Source organism: Dryas octopetala, chromosome 1, assembly GCF_963921425.1.
Source record: "Dryas octopetala chromosome 1, drDryOcto1.1, whole genome shotgun sequence".
In the NCBI taxonomy this organism is placed as follows: domain Eukaryota; kingdom Viridiplantae; phylum Streptophyta; class Magnoliopsida; order Rosales; family Rosaceae; genus Dryas; species Dryas octopetala.
In genome coordinates this window covers 23,702,395-23,724,462 of record NC_141366.1, presented here as the reverse complement: position 1 = coordinate 23,724,462, position 22,068 = coordinate 23,702,395, and the positions used below count along the sequence as shown (strand labels likewise).

At 34.7% G+C, this 22,068-nt stretch overlaps 1 protein-coding gene across 1 annotated transcript; it reads right to left on the bottom strand.

The window, feature by feature from the left end:
* Positions 1 to 6,682: 6,682 nt before the first annotated feature.
* Positions 6,683 to 10,886, bottom strand: LOC147299277 (Leucine-rich repeat (LRR) family protein). Its single transcript, XM_086249108.1, has 6 exons — positions 10,529 to 10,886; positions 9,221 to 9,292; positions 8,850 to 8,993; positions 8,374 to 8,445; positions 8,176 to 8,247; positions 6,683 to 6,997 (listed from the first exon to the last, which is right to left on the bottom strand). The coding sequence occupies exons 1-6, from the start codon at positions 10,750 to 10,752 to the stop codon at positions 6,925 to 6,927; spliced, it is 657 nt and encodes a 218-aa protein (XP_086105234.1). The 5' UTR covers positions 10,753 to 10,886; the 3' UTR covers positions 6,683 to 6,924.
* Positions 10,887 to 22,068: the final 11,182 nt, after the last annotated feature.

Here is a 22,068-nt window from a genome sequence, read left to right as displayed (position 1 = left end):
TTGTGTAGCATCTGATTGGACGTTGCTTAGATTTTACACTAATTTGTGGTATTACATATTTACATAGTTGTACGTATTTGGATTTCCTATTAATTATTTTTGTTTTTTTGAAAAAAAAACAAAAATCCTATTAATTATTTTTGTTTTTTTTTTTTCCAAAAAACAAAATACTCTATTTTTGTTTATTTTAAATTTAATCATAGATTACAAATTTATGAATGTGACTCTACACCCATTTAAAACGTGTTATGGATAATTTTTTTCTTTTACTCATACACTTTGACTATATATATAATATACAGTTCAATGAAAAGTTAAGCAAAATCAAATAAATAAATAAAAGGTCAATTGGATATAAGCCTTTGACATTAATTTTTTATAGAGTCTAACCGTACAAGAATGCTATAAAACTAACTGGTTACTAAGTTAATACAAATCTAACCACCATGTTAAAAGGGTCCACCGCACAATGTAATCTCAAAAATTCGAACCGTCTATTTTTTAGGCCTTACTTCAAAAATCATCCTTGTAAAAAATCTCCAAAATCAGAAGTCATTTAGTCATTTGATTATAACAACAACCATTTATATGCTTTTATCAAAAACACTAATTGTTTATCTATTTGATCTCAATTAGATGACTAAATGATTTACGATTTAGTTGATTTTTTTTGCAATGATGATTTTTGAAATATAGCTTAAATAATTGACAGTTCGGATTATGAGATTAATTATGTGGTAGTCCCAAAAGCATAGTTAGCTTCGTATTAACTTGCTAATCAGTTAGTTTTAGAGCACTCCTCTCTAACCCTATATCTTTTTATTAGTAGGTATTCAAAATTCTAAGTCACATAAGATTCCTATAACACATCTTAAATCGTTTTATTTGCACATTAATTATGTCATTATTTAATGATGTTAGTTCTCCCATTAGACAAATCCATAAACTTAAGGGATTCATTAAAATACTTAATCTCAGCACCTTTTATGTGTGATATCTTTTCTTGAATAAGGAACCTACAATTGAGAATTGGTTGTAGGTTCATTATAATTATTTGTTTGTGTAGGTGACTTTGTTCATGTAGCTAGGTTTCTAGGTTATTTATTTGTTTATGAGAATTATTTGTAGGTTCATTCTATTTATTTGTTCTTGTAATTAAGGATTTTGTTCATGTATGTTCTTTAGTTGTCATAGGTTATTTAATTATTTTGTTCTTGTAAGGATTTTGTTCTAGTTTGTAGGCTGCCCATCGGTCGATCTGGATTAGTATTGGTAGGGCTGGGGTCGATTTGGTTACTGAACCGCCTACCGACCGACTGTGGTGGGAATGGCCAAATCCCAACTGCTGTCGTCACCGTCAAAGGCGATCCACTGACATTCGGTTTGATCGAATTTGTCGGTAGTTCAGATCGGAATGACCGAAAATCGTCGGTAGTTCAGATCGGAATAAGGAAGAAGAAAAAGAAAAAGAAGACGCTAATTATAATAGTACTAATTATAGAGGAGCCCTAGTTAGCAAAGAGAAGAAGAAGAAGAAGAAGAAGAAGCTAATTATAATAGTACTAATTATAAAGGAGCGCTAGTTAGCAAATTAATACGAAACTAACCACCCTTTTGAGCCCATCACATGACTAATCTCATAATCCGAACGGTCTAATTTTAAGCCCTACTTAAAGATGATCATTGCAAAAAATCAACCAAATTGAAAATCATGTAGTCATCTAATTGTGATCAAATATACAGACAAATTAACATTGTTTTCGATAAAAGCATATAAATGGGTGTTATTATAATCAAACAGCTAAATGACTTCCAATTTTTTAGATTTTTTACATCTCCATTGATAGTCCTTGCAAAAAATTAGTCAAATCGGAAATCATTTGCCTATCTAACTTTCATCAAATAAATGGACGAACCAAATATTTTCGATGAAACCGTCCATTTGTTTTATCAAAATTAGATAGGCAAATGATTTCTGATTTGACTAATTTTTTGCAATGATGATCTATCAATAAAGATTTAAAAAATGAATAATTCGGATTGACACAAAACAACACGTGTGGGCCCCAACAAGGTCATACCTCAACATAAATAAGTTGAGGTATACCTCAATAGAAGGAGCCTGACTATGTATGATATATATATGCATTACTTACCTAACAATGAGGTACGTTCTTATTTTCTTAAAAATTATAACCTTTACTTAATTTATTAGAGAATGACTATATTTTAACTCACATCTTTGATAATATTAATATGACAACATTATACATTTATATATTTTTATATTTGTTTATAACATTTGTAGTTTAGTATGTATGGTACTACTAACATAATAATATTATATAAGCATATATAACTAAATTTTAGTAATTATTTTAATTTTTTATGTATTAATTAATTTTTTTTAATAATCAGTCGATTTACCAATTTAATTTTTTCAGTTACCAAAATTAATCGGTTTGCCAAACAAAAGGGAAACCCATGAATGAAAAGTTGAATCTCTAGATGCCAATGCCAACTGTGGCAGAGGGATAAAGGCATTATTGGGCTAGGTATATAGAGCTGTCACGTACTCGAACCTTTTCTATAGACCTTTGACCTTTTATATATATATATATATATTTACCTTATAACTTTATAAGTAAAAGCTATATACATCGTTTCTTGATGCATGGAAAACACTACTTTTGTGAAAAGTCACATGAGACTCTACCAGAAATTAATTAACATGCATGAGTTCACTGCATGCATTAGGTTTCTTCACCTACGAAAACTGCTTAACTCTTCAAAAGAAAAGATCTGTCTACGTCAATCTTTTGTCCTCTTTCTCTCGCTTTGTCCTTGTATTTCGATGGAGGATCCAAATTTTCAATTTTTAAACTAGAAGGATTTTTTTTGGCCAAAAAAACTAGAAGGATTTGTTCATAGAATAGTAATATTTGGGTACCGGCCATTTTCAATCTTTTGTGACACTATTTTGTTTACAGCTATAGTAGGTTATACATGTACTTACTCTCATGCTAAAGGAACTCTAGCCATGCTAACTAGACAATAGCCAATTAATTAATGAGATTTACTCATTTACCTCATAGGGTGGTGATCGAGCACGGTCTGCATTGGTTCAATTTTTACCCAAAATCACAAACGAACCAATCTAATTAGTTTGAATCTTTTCTAAACCAAAACCAACCAAATTGCACACTAAACCAAACCATTCATCGTAGGTTTGGTTTGGCCGGTTTGGGAAGCAAGGACAAAAAAATAAATAAAAGATAATGGAGAGATAAAGATAAATGAGAAAAAAAATTTATGAAGAAATCAAAGAAGAATATGTTAAGCTGGAGAGAAAAGAGATGGAAGCATTGACTAGAGGGATGAAATGAATATGCAATACGCATATATGATAATATTAAAAAAAATCATATTCAATTTGATTCGGGTTAAATGGTTTACAAATAACGATTTGATGTGAATATTTATAAACCGATAAGCATTTTTATTTGTAAATACCAAACCAAACCGTCTGAATGATTTGATTTGATCAGTTTAGTAGGTTAAATGCCACTATCACTCTATGCTCTTACAATTTATATATTAATTCATTTCTCACGCCACCCATTTTTCTCTTGAACTTAAACAACGATTACAGAATATAAAAAATAAATTAATTAATTAAAGTTAAAGGAAAGGAAAGGGAGACAATTTGGGGAAGATAGCATTTGTCATAGTTTCATAGAATGGCCAAGAAGAGCATGTGGTCGGTAAAGATGGATAGGTGATCGATGATCGAGCACAATTAATGGCCGGCCAAGAATTATGAACATGTGGTCGGTAATGATCGGTAGGTGATGATCGACCAGAATGGCCAAGAAGAACATGCCATTATCGTGATCAAAGATATGATAGTTCAATTAGTAGACACCAAACGTGGAGCTCATTACACCATGAAAAATATTAACACTTAAAAGATAGAATTAATTACCCTAAGCTACATACTAGTTATTGTTTTTAATTTGTAATACCATGATCATTAAAATGTAACAATTGGGCCACTTTATTAAGAATTAGGTCACTACATTTGATTTCTCTCTCCATATTATCAATGCACTCAACCCATACTTCCCACTACCCACCCTGATCTCATTCTCTCTTCTTTCTCCTCCGTTTCTCTTTCTTTTCTTTTTTTTCCTTCTCCTTTCTCTTTCTTTTTTTTTTTCTTCTTCCTTTCTCTCATTTCCTCCATCAGTAACTCAATCCCCCACCTGCGTTGACCACCAGCCCACCCTCTCTCTCTCTCTCTCTTTCTCTCCCTGCTTTTCGCCCCCTACCATCGCCCCCTGCCGTCGAAACCCACCAAAACCCAGCCCCTCCTCTCTTCCTCCACATCTTCAGCTCCTCCCAAATCCCAACTTTCACATCTTCAACTCCTCCCAAATCCCAACCTCTACATCAGTAGTAGGTTCTTGATTTTTTTTGTTTAGTTCAGTTTCTGGAACTGCAGTTTTCTGGAACTGCAGTTTTCTGGAACTGCAGTTTTCTGAAACTACAGTTTCTAGAAACTGCAGTTTTCTAAAACTGCAAGTGAACTGAAACTGCAGTTTATGGAATTGCAAGTGAACTGAAACTGCAGAATTCTAGAACTATAAGTGAACTGAAACTGCAGAAACTGCAGAACCTCTAGAACTATAAGTGAACTGAAACTGCAGAAACTGCAGTTTATTGGAGTTGCGGACTCGCAGTTTCAGTTTCTGTTTTTTAGTGATGCGTTGATGCTAGTATTTTTGGAAGATGTCTGTATGTTATATTTTTGGTGTCCGCAAATGAACAATGAGTTTGTGGTAGTTGGTCCGCAAATGAAGAATAAGGCTTTAGGTAGTTTTGATTAATAAAATTAGATGTCAGTACCTATATATTAATAGACTCTAAAAGATATCAATGAAAACATTGAATAAAATGTTCAAAAAAAAAAAATGAAATTTGTATTAAAAATATTAAATATTATCAAAGTAAATTGCATCTAATATAATGAGAAACCCTCTTACAAGTACTAGTAAATTGAGCATATATAAGTATGAGAAGGGTGAGCGATTGAATTCCAAAACAAGAATGGTGCTCTTGAGACAATTTGATTTTTTCTCTTTCTTTTCAGCCTCGATCGGGTTAGGTTCGTAGCTCATAAGTTAGCTCGTTACAATTTAAATTGTAATCAAACTTTTATTTAGCTTGAGTAAGGTCCATCATGACTTCTCTCGGCCTTGCAATATGATGTACTGTTTGGATGACAAATAAATCCTAAATGACCATACGCGTATTTTCCTCAAAGAAAAAGAAAAAAATATATATAAGAATGGTGATCCATTATATTACAAAACACCTATTGAGTTAAATTAAAATCATGTAACTCACTAACTCAATTTCTCGTTTTTCTCTCTCTGTAGGACAGGACGTATGTTCTTTAATTATAAAACGAACACATATTTTATGACTTTTTTTTTTTTCACCATTTGATCTTATATTCTTATTATTGCCATAATTTAATTTTTTAGAGTATAATTATCAATCTAGTCTATTCCTTGATTAGATTTTAGGTTTTAACTCCGCTCAAAACACGGAAGTTAAAACTTATAATATAACATCGAACCATAATTCTATAATCCAAAATTTGAGGGTTAAAACCTAAAATCTAACCTCGAACCATAATTCTGTACTCTAAAAATGGAAAATATCATAAAAACTCCCTGTCCGTTTGTAGAGAGAATTTCTTTTGAATAAATATTAAAATTATTGTCAATATTTGATACCATTATCCCAGCACAACTATAAGAAAAAGGAAAACACAAAGAACACGCAAAGAACAAACAAATTTCACCTAAAGCGTAAGAAGTTGTTTTCACTCGGGACTAGTATGCATCAGAAGTGCAATTTTGGTCCCAGAAAACTGACACCAACTTCAATGTAAACACATCCAAAGGTGAAGAATTTATATCCAAGTGGGAAAAATGTAAACATGTCAACATCTATATGGATCGTAATGAGTCTAATGACTATATTGTAAAATAATTCTGGTTTATCAAGTAAAAATGAGAAAAGAAAATTATGATTAAATATCAAATATCAATAGTTTTTCAATAAAGCAGGAAGACACTAATTTTTTTTAGTTTAGGTACTAACCTAGAGCAAGACATTTTGAATTAGGTCACAAATCAGTTTGTTATACACTTGTGACTGTCAAACAGTCACAGTTGCGATTGTCGAACAGTCACAGTTATGACCGTTTCAAATTTATAAAAATTCAAAATTTTTAAAGGTTTAATACTTTTAATTTAAGCTTGGGGATGAAATCATATAAACCAAAGACTACACATTAAAGTTTAAGCCTTACAAATATTGAAAAAACAACAAATCAATAAAAAAATTATGACTATTAAACAGTCACATCTCAATATAACTATATATTTTAAAGTTAGTACCTAAAGTGAAATGATATACATATTTTAGTAGTTAAAATGAAAAAACATTACAATTTGGTACCTAAAGTCAACGAACTTAAATGAGAATATTAGAATGTGGACAGAAATATGGTTAAATTATTGGTTAGTCGTACCCCATCAGCATGATGACATGACCCACCCAAGTATTTCTGGGATCATGAGACAACTGATCAAGGACATGCGCAATATATGACTAACTAAAACTTTCACTGCTATTAAATCGATACAAAATCATACGTCTTCAACATATTACCAAGAGCACAAAGATACAGTTACAAGTGCCAATGCCATTTAGTATCACCCGATTTACAAATATGCTTATATGAGGGATTGATTTTATAGCCAATCCCACTAAAATGTGATGTGGATACACTTTTAAGACGTACATATCTAGTTCAAAGCAGAGTCAGCATTCCGTCTTTCTTCTTCCTCACGAGCAGTTTGTGTCATAACTTGCAAGTCCCAACAACTCCGGACCTTCGAGTCGAGGGTTATTCTCAAAGCTACAATACATGGGGAAAAACAATAAAATAGGTATTACTTCATATATATGAGAAGAATATTATGATCTTAGCGCTGCATCTGCACCCAACCTCTGTTTCTATTGCGTTGAAACTGAACTTACTAATTCCAAATCAGATTTAAGTTCATCAACCTCCATTCTCAACAAGAGTAAATAAGAATAAAGCGCTCAATACTCTTAAACAACTACACACGCATGCACAAATTCATTTGAAGTTACGAAGTGGAGGGGGTAAAACTGTACGACAGTGCAACGAACTTACTTCATAAGATGGTCCAGAATATTTAGTAGTATGTACTGTCTAGGAGACCTATTTGTGCTTGACAAACATCATTCAAACTTTTATTCTTAGGCACAGAAACTATACAAGCATAAGATATTGCCCATATCCCCTTAAACTTCTCAGTAGATATTCACAAGCATAACAATTGAATATAGCAAAAGTTCCCATTAATCAACATATTCTAAATATAAACAACCTATAAGTATAACATAGGGTACAGAGGTTCATCCATTCCTGATATCTGTTAAGAATAAAAAATTTGCCAATAAATATTTTCTTAAAAATCAACCCAATTATACTCCAATTAGACAGACAACGCACAACATAAAGTGTATACCCTGTTCAATTTAGTACATAACTAGTTTGGTAATTTGCTTCTCATGTCTTGGGAATGTAATTCACATTATTTGTACACATATGAATGCTCAAGACATAACAAAAATACACATCACTCTCATATATAGAACGTACAAGTGCAATGAGCATATGCAAAAGGTTAACTATAGCAAACTCATATGGTGGAGAGAGAGAGAGAGAGAGAGAGAGAGAGAGAATAAAACTATTTAAATTCTACATAAAGAAACCCAAATAAAAAAATTGCTGAGGTCAAACATTGACTATGCCATGCAAGAGGACCTCAATGCAAAACATGAATAGACATGCAATGACACAAACCCCTGTTTCTTATTCATATGAGAGGGCACAAACCCCTTATTATTTTTCTTGTAAGTAGGGTGTCAACAAGGAAACCAAGAACTCAAATACTAATAAAGAAGTAGTAACCTAGGTTGTAGCTAAGAGAAAAAAAATTCTTGTTGGAATAATAAAAGAAAGTGACATGACAGAGAAAAATGATAACGCTGGAAGTAACCTACTTGTTCAAAGGGATGTGCTCAAATGGTCCACTGGTAGGAATTGTTCCACATAAATCATTGTTTGATACATCCCTGGAAAAAAAAAGGTGGCAATTGTGAAAGCCTGTCAGGTGTATGCACAAATATAAGAGCACTACTACATCTGCAGGAGCAAAAAAAAAAGGATGGAAGAAATAAATTGGTACAAGAAGCACTCACACAACTTTGAGGCTTGAAATACCAGAAAGATCCCTGGGGATTGGCCCAGTTAACCTGTTGTCATTGAGACGTCTGCCAAACCAAGCAATTATGAGACACAGGCAACGATACATAAATTAATTATGTGCATGTGTGTCTATATATATATATATATATATAGAGAGAGAGAGAGAGAGAGAGAGAGAGAGAGAGGTGACTATTAGGTCATATATTGATACTAGGCTAATGATTAGTAGAACCGAATATAAGCAACATTCAAGAAATTGCAAAATGCGGAAATTCATACACTACCACATTTACTGTTGCACCTTTGATCTAGGATCCCAAATAAATTTAACAGCCATTTTTAAGCAAGAGTGGAATTGTTAGAAAGCTAATCACCCAATTTCCACACCAAAAGTAATAAATTTTTAAAAACAAAAAACAAAACGATCCAATAATACAGGTAAAAATTAGTGCTTGATTATCAAACTCACAAGAACACAAGTGATTTCAATTTCCCCAGTGAAGGAGGAATGGTCCCTGATATGTTGTTGTTATATAAGTCCAAGCTAATGAGGCTCTTCAGGTTGCCAAGCTCAGCTGGAATAGTTCCTTGAATGTTATTTTTGTAAAGCTCCCTACATAATCAAGATGCATAAGGGTTAGCATACAGCATGAAAATATTAGTGGGATGCATTAAACATTTTTATGAAACAAACGAATGTAGAGATTTCTACAGCCCCACCCCCCCAACAACACACACAAAAAAGAATGAACAGACTTGAAATGAACATATACTAAATATAAGCTTTATAAATAACTCCAACATATAATCAGGGAAAATGAGAAAGGATAAGAAACATACAGATATTGAAGATGCTCAAGCTTTCCAAGTTCAGGTACCAGATGTCCAGAGAGGTTTGAATTACCTAAATCCCTGAGCCAAAATATCAAAATCATACGATAAACTGGAACCAGAATAAATAATAAATTGAGAAAGAAACATTAAACAACCCAAAAGACTAAAAGTTGCCCCTTTAGAAAGTACAAATCCTGACGACCACATCACAGTCAATACATAATACAAATTCATGGACTGACAATAACAGATTGCAGGAAAGCACAAATACCACTGCAGCAACACGAATGGGATAAATTCACACAAGACTAAAGAAATAATAAATGAGATATTGCCCATACCAGATGAGAGAAGAAATCATTCAGCCATTCTCCATTTCAAAGTTTATATATAGTTTTTTGTTTTGCATGATGATAAAACAATAATAAGTGGAATACCACAATAACCGAAAAAAAAAAAACAAAAGAAATTTAATAAAAGCAAAAGAAAAATTATGAGAATGAAATCAACAACAGACAATGTCCTCGTCTAAGACTCTAAACTAAGCAAAAATTGCTACTCTCACACATTGAATGGTATAGAGATTATAAGCTTCCATTATATATGATATGACGGCCCCACAGCCTGAGTAGCACCAAGACTTCAGGGGAGAGGCAATGCATTCCAGAGCAGAATTACATTTTGGACAATACTAAAAAGATGTATTCGAAACATGCGTGATCCTAATTTCTTCTTCCATTTTGAACTAATAGAACTGACACTGGTGTTGAAATGTTAATAGAACAGTATTTTTTTTACAATAAAACAGGATTTTAGCTTCTACACAAAAATATACTAGAGTTGCTTTGATTTCGAACCAGAAAATTAAACCCAACTTGAATCACAACACAATACACATGCAAAGAAATAAAGCTTTTCTATTTTTTAAGAGAAATGCAATCTCACCATTTATCCAAATTTTAACCACTATTTTAACTAACTAACTTTGGACCAACCAAACTCAACTATTCTGGTTCTTCTTTTTCATTGATAAGACCCAAATGTATTCATTGATTCGTGAGCCTCCAAGGAAGCCCAAAATTACTGTTTTACAAAATTTAACAAAATAAACACACAAAATGTAAACAGAAAACAAATTGGATGAAGCAGAGTCACAGTCACTCGATCTAAAAGCAAATGGAAACCTAACAGAAGGAACCCCACAGCTGAAAACCCAACAAAAATTACCATAAATTTGAAGAAAGAAACCAATACATATATACATACATATATATAGAGAGAGAGAGAGAGAGAGAGAGAGAGAGAGATTTGTACACTCGAGTAACGCGATTGTCCTGGTTGCAGGTGATGTGGAACCAAGTGCAGGGGTTGACAAGGGTCGGATCCCAGCTCTGGAGCACGTTATCCGGGTCCGATAAGCTCCTTCTCAGCGTGTACAAAGCGTCCCCTTCGGAATTTCCGTACACCATGGAAGCAAAGCTTAATAAGCTTAGGGTTAGGAGGGTCAACAACGACCAGCAGGTCGCCGCCATCGCCATGGTTGACGCTGATTAAGCTCTTAGAGAGAATCGATTCTTCTTCAGCTTTTGCTTTTCTAGAAAATTTGTAGGGCTTCTTCGTTTGGGGCTTCTGCTTGGCTTTAATCTTGAATTGATTGATTGCTTCTTGAGTCTTGTGTTTTGTGTTTCTTTTTTTCTTTTCTTTTTTGAGAGGGACAGAGAGAGACAGCAGAGGAGTCAAAGAGTCAAGCATAAGAAAATTCAGAAGGATCGGCTTTCGGACTCTCAGAGTAAAACATGGTCTTTCTTTTTTAGTTTCTTTTTTGTTTCGTTTTTTTTTTTTTTTCCATTGATGACTCTTTATTATTTTTTTATTATTTTTTGTATTGTTTCTACTTACTACTATTACCTTGTGTTGTTGTGTTGCGTGTGTCTGTGTGTACTCTATTTTCATTTGAGTTAGGTTGGTTTTTGTGAGTGGTAGGTGGATGAACAATGTTCCACTAACCCAACTAGTGAGTGCTAAAGGGAGATTCCTCTCACCCCTTAGCCCAAAAAATGAATAAAAATAATACACACCCACGAGTGCCAAACAATATTTCTTATCAGTTTAATATGTATTTTTTTTATCAGGAAAGATTAAATTTTATTAGGAATCAAGGTTGATTATAGGATACCTAATAAATCATGTTGGACCATTCTCTAACCCAAAGAATATATCATGATCCGACATCTTGTTTGACTATTAAAAAACCTAAAACAAGATGATTTTTAGATAACTTTTTAAAAATCATATTTGCAAAAAATTAATTAAATTAAAAATCGTTTGGTTATGTAATTATAATTGAATAAACAAACAGTAAGTCTAACTATTACTAAAACCATATGTTTATTTGAAAACTACTACATGACCAAATAATTTTCGATTTGGTTAATTTTTGGCAAAAATGATCCTTGAAGGGTGATCTAAAAAATAAATGGTTCGGATTATGAGCTTACTTAGTAACGACGTAGTTTTGATTGATTAGTATGAGTATTATTTGATGTAGTATTAAACACGATACAACTTCCAAATCAGAAAAGAATTTTATTAATAAGCCACAACATACAACATGTTTTAGTCATAAACTCAAACTTTTAATCTATTTATTTTTAAACCACAAAAAATATTTCTAAGTCACAATTCAAGAAAAATCAAATATGAAGCATTCAATACTATTCAAACTTAAACATATCCAAGTAATGTATTCAAGCATACCCAAGTTTTAGTTTTTTTTTTTTTTTAATTCTTTTGAGAGTTTAAGATTTATGGTATAGTTTTAAAAATTTAGGGCTAAAGCCCTAAAACTTAAATATGAAGTCATAAAAAATAAACTCTAAATGCATAAATCTTAAAACAATATTACATCATTCAACAAAGTGTAACTCTAGGAAATTATAAAATGTAACTCTACAAGAGTTACATACTGCATTGTAACAAAATAAAGTGTAACTCTTTATATATTGCATCATAACAAAATAAAGTGTAACTCTGTAAATGTGACATACGGCGTCAGATAAAAAATTTAGTTTTAAATCATTCCTTATGGCTTAAAAATAAATAGATCTTTTATGTAAGTTTATGAGTGAAGCTTAAAATGTTTTGTGGCTTTTTGCTAATTTACTTAAAGAAAGAATCATATTGAATTAGTAGTCTAATTGGGCATACCAAACAAGCCTGTAGTGCTTTTTTTTAATATTAAAAAAAGAAAGAAAAAGAGCTATAGTGATTCTACTACTTGAAATAATAATATAATGAAAATTAAAAAAAAAAACATTCATAAATATATGTGGTAATCCAACAACCCTTGCTTATACAAAAACAAAAACAAAAATAAAATTCAGTGACTCCAATCTCTACGATTTTAAGTCCATGTTTTATCAAACTATAAGATTAGAATTGGACTTTTCATGCGAACCTAGTGGTGGGCCGGATTACTAAACCACTTCCATTATGAAATTAAGAAGTGATTTTGTCTAAGTTTGACCATTTATTTTGTCCTTCTTGGAACTTATTCAAAAGTTGTAACCACTAATTTTCCAAAAAGAAGTTGTAACCACTAAAGTTAGATTGACATGTAGAAATCATGTTACACCCATTAATGGTATGAGAAATTCTAATACACGTAGGACATGGTTATTAAACTAAAATCATAATGAACATAAATCAAAATGAGAAATGATCAGAATGAGCATGATGAAATAAGTAGAAATCAGAATAAGTGTGAATCATTATCAGATATTCCCTTTAACGTGTTTACTAACTGTCAAAAATTGAAATCAAAACCAGTTTGATTACTTAAATTAGGGGTTGGTAATGGGTCGGGCCAGGCAGGCCGGTCCAAATTTTTTGGGTTCAGGCCAAACTCGGGCTTAAATTATAGGAGTCCAATAGGATTTTTGGGCTGGTCCAGGCTAGGCTTGGGCTTTAATACACAAGCCCAAGGCCCGCCCTTCAGGCTTTGTCTTGCAGGCTTGGAGGGTCAGGTCGGGTCGGACCGGGCTAAGCCTAAACGGGCGGCCCAGAATGGGCCCAAACCTTGTTTAGACACATATATATCTTCAATAAAAAATTATAGGATTTTGGCTATGTTGTGATTTGAACATGAGATCTCACATAACAAGCTTCAACTCTCAACCAACTGAGCCGACTAGTTTATTTGTTAAGTTTATGAATCATAACATATTTAATAGCTCTTTCGTTTGTTTACTTCAATAAATTATTAATATGTTTATTAAGTTATTATATAATACTATTATGTTAGTAATAGTGTAATACCATAAATAATAAACTTCTAAAATTATATACAACATTACAACTATAATAAAACATAAATGTACATATGTTTTATTATATATTTTATTACATATTTTTATAAACAAACGATGTAATTGTGTTTTCAACGATCCGAACCGTTCAAATTTTAGTTCCTCACTCAAAGATAATTTGTGCAAAAAATGAGCTCAATCGGAGATGCAAAAGTGACATAACGGTGGTCGAATTAATGAACGATCGTGATTTTTCTAATGACGATCGAATGGGTAGATGAATTTCGATTTGGCCGATTTTTTGTAAGGATGATCTTTGACTATGAACATAGAAAATGAACGGATCATATTGTTGAAATCACATTGTTGTCTTAATAATTATAGAAACAACAAGGTTTCAACGGGAAAGTTATTAGAATTATACTCTTCAATTGTATTTATATGTAGAAGCTCACATATCGATCGTGTTTTCAACGATCCAAACCGTTCAAATTTTAGTTCCCCACTGAAAGAGAATCTTTGTAAAAAATTAGCTCAATCAGAGATGTAAGAGTGACGTAACGGTGGTCGAATTAATTAATGATCGTGGTTTTTTTAATGATAATCGAACATTTGAACGGGTAGATAAATTCATATTTGGCCGATTTTTGTAAGGATGATCTTTGACTATAAACATATAAAATGAATGGTTCAGATCGTTGAATTAATGAACAATCGTGATTTAATAACTTTAATTATAGTGGTATTATAAAAGTTTATTATAATAACTTTAATAACTATAGTTGTAAATTTGTAATGTTGTATATAAGTTTAAAAGTTTATTAGTTATGGTATTACACAGTTTACACTATTACTATTTACTAACATTATATGATTATAGTATTATATAATAACTTAATAAGCATATTAATAATTTATTAGAGTATACAAAAGAAAAAACCTATTAAATATATTCTGATTCACCAATTAGACAAATAAACTAGTCAACTCAGTTGGTTTAGAGTTGAAGTGTGTTCCATGAGGTCTTATGTTCAATTCACAATATAGCCAAAATTCTATATTTTTTTATTGAAGATATATTGTGTGTAAATAGGATTTGGGTCGGGCCTAAGCGAGCGGGCTTTGGGCGCGCTTAAGCGGGCCGGGCTTCGGGCGGCCCGTAGGCTTCAAGGGGATGGCCCAAGCCCAGCCCAATGACTATTTGGGCCGGCCCAGCCCGGCCCAAATTTCGGGCCAGATCGGGCTTCGGGCCCAATGGGCCGGGCGGGCTTCGGGCCTTGGACTTTTTGGTGACCCCTAACTTAAATGGCTTGTACAAAAAAAAATTATGTTTTCTATTAAATACTTTACTAATCATAATTTTTCAAAAGAAAATTATATTTATAGTCTACTAAATACTTAACCCAACACTAACTTTATTTCCCAATTAAAATTGTTTTTTTTTTTTTTAATATTCAGTTTTTTATATTTATTTAAATTTTTTCAAGTTTTATTAACTTTTTTTTTATTTTATCCCATCAATTAAAATTAATTTTGTTTATATGTAGATGACATTTTTGAATTTTCAGAAGAAAAAAAAAAGGAACGGTATTTTTTGCTTGAAAATATAAAGGGCATTGTTTATTTTATGTAACATCACAGTATATGTGTATAATATTTGAGACATGAAATGTCCATGAAAATCAAGGTAAAGAGAAAGCGTTCTAAAAAAGATTAGAATCAACAGACATTTGCTCCTTAGTTCTTATTTCCTAAAGACATTCATGATTAATGGATTACATATTGGGCATATGTAATTCTATATCACCACTTGTTATATCAGCACATTAAGGGTGAATGATCGGTCTCAGATCATTTGTATAGTTAGACACTATGATAAACAAGTGGGTGCTTATTGGGAACTAAGTTCACTAAACGTGACCGTTAAATGAATTCTTGTATGGAGATTTACATAATATCAAACAAGAATTCTTAATTATAAAATGTTGTAAATAATCCTTTGACCTAAGCCATTAGGAGTCGCCTTGTGTGTGAGACCCCGTATTTTTCAAAATCTTTATTTGAGATTTTATTTTGAGATTTTGATTTGGGTTGATTTTATAAATTTTGTTTTAAATTAGTTTGACCCAAAGTTGACTTTTTGTTCTGTTGAGCTTTTGATTTCAAGTTTAGGCTTGTTGGACAGGTCTAGAGCCCATAAGTTCATAGACGCAAAACGTACGTTTATCAGAGTTACGGTTTGAGAGATACGAGCGTTTGAAGTAAGGGGCGATATTGTAATTTCATACCAAAGGATTTTTAAAACCCAAAACCAGCATCTCTTTTTCCATTTTTCTCTTTCTCTTTCCCCGACACCTAGTTCTCTCTCTTTTCTCTCTTCCCTCTCTGATCACACTTTTTCCCGGCCTGTTCGATTCTCGGCCGTCCGGCGGCGGATGGCGACGAGACCAGCGACAATAGAGTCGTCTCATCCTTCCCTCTCTTCCCATGTAAGCTGATCACTCAGGAAACTGCAACGACGACATGTGAGCTCGAGCAGACCCAATTAGCCTTCGCCGACGATCTCCATCTTTCGGCCACGTCGCGGCGCCAAACCACTTAGGTCATCTTCCTCTTGTCACGGCGAGTCTTCATGTGCCTCCCCTTGCTCCGACAACCTCTCACGACGGCGGATCGAAGGATTTTAGGTCGGCGACTTCCTCCCCTCTTTCCGGATAATCCGGCGGCGATCTTAGGCAATTAAGGTGTGAGACCCCATATTTTCCAAGTTTTATTTTGAGAAGTTATTTTAAAGATTTTGGAAATTGATTTGATAAATAAAAGGTTTTGGGTAAATTTTTAATTTTGTTTTAATTTGGGTTTGACCCGAAAGTTGACTTTTAAAATTAAAGGGCTTTTGGTTTTGAATTTGAACTCATTGGATAGGTCTCGAACTCACAAGAACGTAGACATGAAGCACGCATAAATTGAAGTTACGGTTTGAGAGTTACGAATATGCGAACTTAGGGACATTTTTGTAATTTCGTGTGGAAGGGTTTTAAAACAAAAAAATCATAATTTATTTCTCATTTCTCATTTTTTTCTCTCTCTCTCCTCGACATCTCTCTTCCTCTCCCCAAGCTTTCCCTCCCTCTCGGATTTTCTCTCAGACCAGCGAGCCAGGCGGCAAAAACCCCGCCAGGAGCTCCTCCCACCTCCCCTAGCCTTCGGGTAGCCCAAAACCTGTGATCCAATGAAGGCCGAGACCCCTTCGTCGACATCGACTCCGTTTCCGGTGGAATTTGGGTCGACGACCACTTGAGTTTTCTCCCCCAAGTCGCGGCGAGTCCAACTGTGGTGGCCCCTTGCTCCGATGGTGCTCCACACCGGCGGATTGAGCTTGCAAGGTTGGCGGCTTCTCCGGCCAATCCTGATGTCCAATCGTCGAATTTCTTAAGGGTTTTTACTTCTCTAGGTATGTGTTTCATTTCTCCTATGGTTTGGTTGCTTTCCCCGAGCTTTCCTTCCCTCTCGGATTTTCTCTCAGATCAACGAGTTCATCGGCGAGCCAGGCGGCAAGAACCCCGCTAGGAGCTTCTCCCACTTCCCCTAACCTTCGAGTAGCCCAGAACCCATGATCCAATGAAAGCCGAGACCCCCTCGTCGGCGTGGACTCCATTCCCGGCGAAATGGGGGCCGACGACTACCTGGGTTTTCTCCCCCAAGTCGCGGTGAGTCCAACTGTGGTGGCCCCTTGCTTCGAAGGTGCTCCACAGCAGCAGATTGAGCTTGCAAGGACGGTGGCTTCTCGGGCCAATCCCAATGTCCAATCGTTGAATTTCTTGAGGGGTTTTACTTCTCTAGGTATGAGTTTCATTTCTCCTAAGGTTTGGTTGCTTAATTTTGAGAAATTAGGAAATTGAAATTTTAGGGTTTGAACAATTTCAAATTTTCTTTGATTTTTTGAAATTGAGGTTGTTTCTGAGTTGTGTTTCATTCAATTGAAGTGTCTAGGTAGAAATTAGATTGATTTTGAGTTAAAAAAACCTTTTTTGCAGGTGGTGCCGCCGCTGCCACCACCGTCTCCGCCAATTGTGGCAGCGGGTTGGTGGTTGTTTGACCCTGTGTCGTCAAATTGAATTTAGGTCCAATCGGTGAGTTTTGGTGGTGTTTTATGTGTTGTTCGTGGCCGGGCAGCCACCATGTGTGGTGGTTGGCCGTTCGTTTCGACTGTTTAACGACCAGTTTGTGAAACCTGAATTCAAATTATTGGTTGTCTGGTCTGAATAGGTCCTGGCTCGGAATTCTATTTCCGATGCCGTTATACTGCCGGATTGGGAATCAGAGCGTGTTGTCATTCAAGGTCATTTCGGTAATTTTAGTTGTTATCACTAAAACCTGTGTTTTCGGTTTCTCACCAAGTTTGAACTTTAACGACTCTAGCTAAAAATATGGTTATTTCTGTAATTTGGTGAAGGTATTTGAATTCGAGTAATTTCGGTTTATCTTAAGATTAGTTGGTTTTGTATTAGAATTAGGATTTTAGATCTATCACGTGAACCTGTGATGATGGTGTTGTAAGGACAACTTAGGAATTTCTCGAATGGACATGTGAGATCAAGCTAAGCTCTGGAATTCAGGTAGGGGGTTCTGGGGAACCTTTGACTGCAAATTTGAATATATTGAATCTTTGTTGAAAAATGTGATATATGTGCTAATACGTGACTTATATGAATTATATGAATTACTTGAGCATGATATAAGTTAGTTAATTATTATATATAATTACATGCATTTATTTGAATGTGACATTTATTTGAATGTGAAACATAATTCATTGAGAATTGGTGAGAAGGGATTGTGGATTTAAATTCTGTTATTTAAATTTCATAGTGTGCGTAGGGAGTGAAGCCTTTTTAGTTGCGTACAGATAAAACGATCTAAACCTCAAGGCACATTGGGACCTTCAGTTACAGTCGAAGTTAGGATATCTTGCACTTTAGCTGTGGTTAAAGTGAAGATGTGCAGTGCAATTTATATTTCAATATGCATCGAGTGTTTGTGTTTTTGTGTTTTCGGGTTGTTAATATTCTGAGGTTGAATATAATAGATCAAGGCTATCCATTTTGGGTTGAATGGAATAGATTAAGGCTATCCGCTTTTGTGTTGTGTATGGCCAGACATTTCAGATTGCCTTATATTGTAATAGCAATGTTTAAGTTTAAATGAAATGATATTTTGGCAATTTGCTGGTCTTGGTACCTTTTTTTTGTTGGATTGTATCAAATTGGATTGAAGATAAACACATAAACCTCTTAAAGGAAATAATTGACCATTTATTTTGCAACACCAAAAATCAAATTAGACCTGTTATATATGCATTCAAAGGAAAGCATTCCAAACCACTTGAAGCCAAAAATAGTTTCATACATTATCATCTCATTCAGTACAACATATAGCTAATCATGACAATGTAAGATGTTTAACCAAAAGTAAGATGTTTAACCAACTTCGCACAAACATAATTTCAACCCAAAAGTAAAATGTTTAACCCAAAAGCAGTAGTACAACTCAAAAAAACCTTGTGGTCATATTTCTAAGACCTGCACAAAAAAATCTTGTGATCATCCTAACTTCAAACTACATTTCAGAAATTTCAAAATACAACAGAGGCACAGAGTGATTTCTTCTTGACACACTGTCCTTCATGGGATCCTCGACCTTAGTGATTTCTTTTTGACAAGTGATTTGAACCTTTTTTGGGGGAGCACAGAGGCAGTCACATTTGAAGTACAAGGTTGTGATGAACTTTGTGGCAAAATGAATGTTGGTTGGGATTGTGGTCTTGCAGAGGATGATGGTTGAGATAACACTTCTCCGATTTGGGGGTTGGATGAATCTGCAGATGGTGGTCTTAGTGAAGTCTTTTTTGATCGCTGCATTGCATGCCTAGACATCAGTCTTCGAATTTGGGGTTTCTTTCTTACCTGCAAGCAAACTCAAGTCCATAAATAATGTGTTCTGACTGCAATTAAAAAGAGAACAAAAATAACAAGGCTCTTGACTTAGATCACCTTCTTAGCTTGCTGGTCTTGGTCCTGGCCTTGCTCTTGTCCATCATCTTGAACTTTCCCCTTTCCCTGCAAACAGAAAGCAAAGCACACACCAAAAAGAATCATCAGTTATTTTCAAATCTAGTCAATGAATATGTCAGTTAAGCACACACAGTCAATTTGGTACCTTCTTTTGTACATCATTTTCTCTCCCACAGGTCCTTGAATTGTGACCCTCCTTACCACATTTCTTGCAGGTAATGGTGACATCAAACCTTCTCAATTTTGTTGGATTTGGTGGCTTCTTTGGTTCATTTGAATCTCTGGCTCTTACTTTCTTGGGTCTTCCTGCTTCTTCTTATAGTATGGAGGCTTGAGTGGTGGCTTCCATGTTCTAATCCACTGGTTTTTCCAGGCATATGGTTAATCATTGGTGCATATGTTGCCTGGTAAGCAGTAACATGATACTTTTCATATGTGAATTCTTCAATTGTAAGGTCACTGTCATGCTTCCAAATAGATGATATTGCATGGCAACAAGGTATACCACTTACATCCCACTGCCTGCAAGAGCATGTTCTGATATCCAAATCAACTGCATACTGATGCTTATCTGTGATTACTTCATATTTTTTTTCCACCACACCAAAAAGCCCTACACATACAACAATCATTCTTTCTTTTGTCGATTATGCCTTTGATCCTTGGCCTTAGTTGATATTTCTGCTTCTGAGCTTGTTCTCTTCTTCTTGCAAAAAGCAACATTAGATACATTCTCAGCCTCTCAAGCAAGGTAAGTATTGGCTGGTTCCTTGCCTTTAAGATTGCTGCATTGAATGACTCGCATAGGTTGTTTAGAATCAAATCACACTTTGCTTATGTTTTGAAGAATGCCTTGCTCCAATGGTGTGGAGGCTTATCATCAAACCACTTGTATGCATCACCATCTATTTCCTTCATCTTGTTTATCTCTGACCTCCACTTTACCTCATAAGTTGACTTTGCTGCACTTTGAAAAATCTCTTTCAATAAGAGGCTGGGAAACTTCTTTATGAAGTTCTCCCCCAAATGCTTGACACAATGCATGTGTTCTGCATTGGGAAGCAAGTCATTCACTGCATCAATTAAACCCTTTTGTTTGTCACTAAGTATCACATAATGGTGTGAATTCTCCAAGTTCAAATCCATAATCAAGTGCTGCATAAACCACCCCCAACTGTCTCTGTTTTCGATTTCCACAACTGCATATGTCAATGGAACCATTCCATTGTTAGAATCCACCCCTATGGCAGTCAAAAGTTGCCCCTTGTGAGGTCCTTTAAGAAAGCACCCATTCATACCTATCACATGTCTACATCCATCATTGAAGGCCCTCTTGCATGCATCAAAGCATATATACATTCTCTGGAACTGTGGTTGATCCCCAGGAAGAAGGTTACTTTGAATCTTGACAATTGTGTTTTCATTCCTCCTTTGTAACTCCTCAGCATAATCCCACAGCATGCCAAATTGTTCCTCAATCTGTCCCTAAATGTTCTTGAAGGCAAGCCTTCTAGCTGTGTAGCACACTGTCCTAGTAACCTTTACATTGAATTGCTTCAAGATTTGCTCTTGGAAAGCCCCAACATCCCATTTAGGATTGGTCCTAAAATCATCCCCATATCTTTTAGTCAACCATTTTGCATTGATATGACAGTTATATATAGGACCTGTGCAAGTATGCTCATCAAGGAACTGTCTCACAATCACATTGTCACTCTTGTTATCCTTGACAGCATGGATATGCCAAGGACAGTGTGGTGCACACACCACTCTACACCAATTTGCATGGTTCTTCTTAAAACTTAGCTCTCTATCATTCAATATGGAGTATTCCTTGATAGCTTCTTTGAATACCTCCATAGATACAAAATACTGACCCAATGTAAATTTAGGATCTTTCATATCCACATCTTTTCTAAAAACAATAAGCCTTGGTGGCTTTACCCTAGGTCTCTTCCTTGGAACATCATTTTCTTCAAAGTCATGTGATGAACTTTGTACACTCCCCATGTTGTCAGAATCTACCATGTCCTCAGAGTCAAACTCACCAAAACCCCCACCATCATCATCACTATGAACCTCATGGTCCACATCATCATCCCAATTTGTTTCATCTTCACTATGCTGATAGTCAGTATCCACATAATCAAAATCATCCTCATCTATTTCATCCTCACTTGCAGAGTTTCTTCCTTCACCACCTTCCTTCTCAGGCACCTCGGCATTCTCATCTTCATAACCTCCAACATGTACCTCCCCAAAATCAGTATCATGTACCTCTCCTTGTTGGTTGACTGATGGCTCTGCATCAAACTCTCTAAATGCGTCATTCTCACATAGTCCCTCATTAGCATTAACCTCTGGTTCAGAGCCATCAGACAATTGTATTGGCTTTGGTTCATGCACTACCTGATGTGCACCAATATTTAGGTTCCCTGGATGCAGAAATACACCATAGCCACTCTCTGAGGTG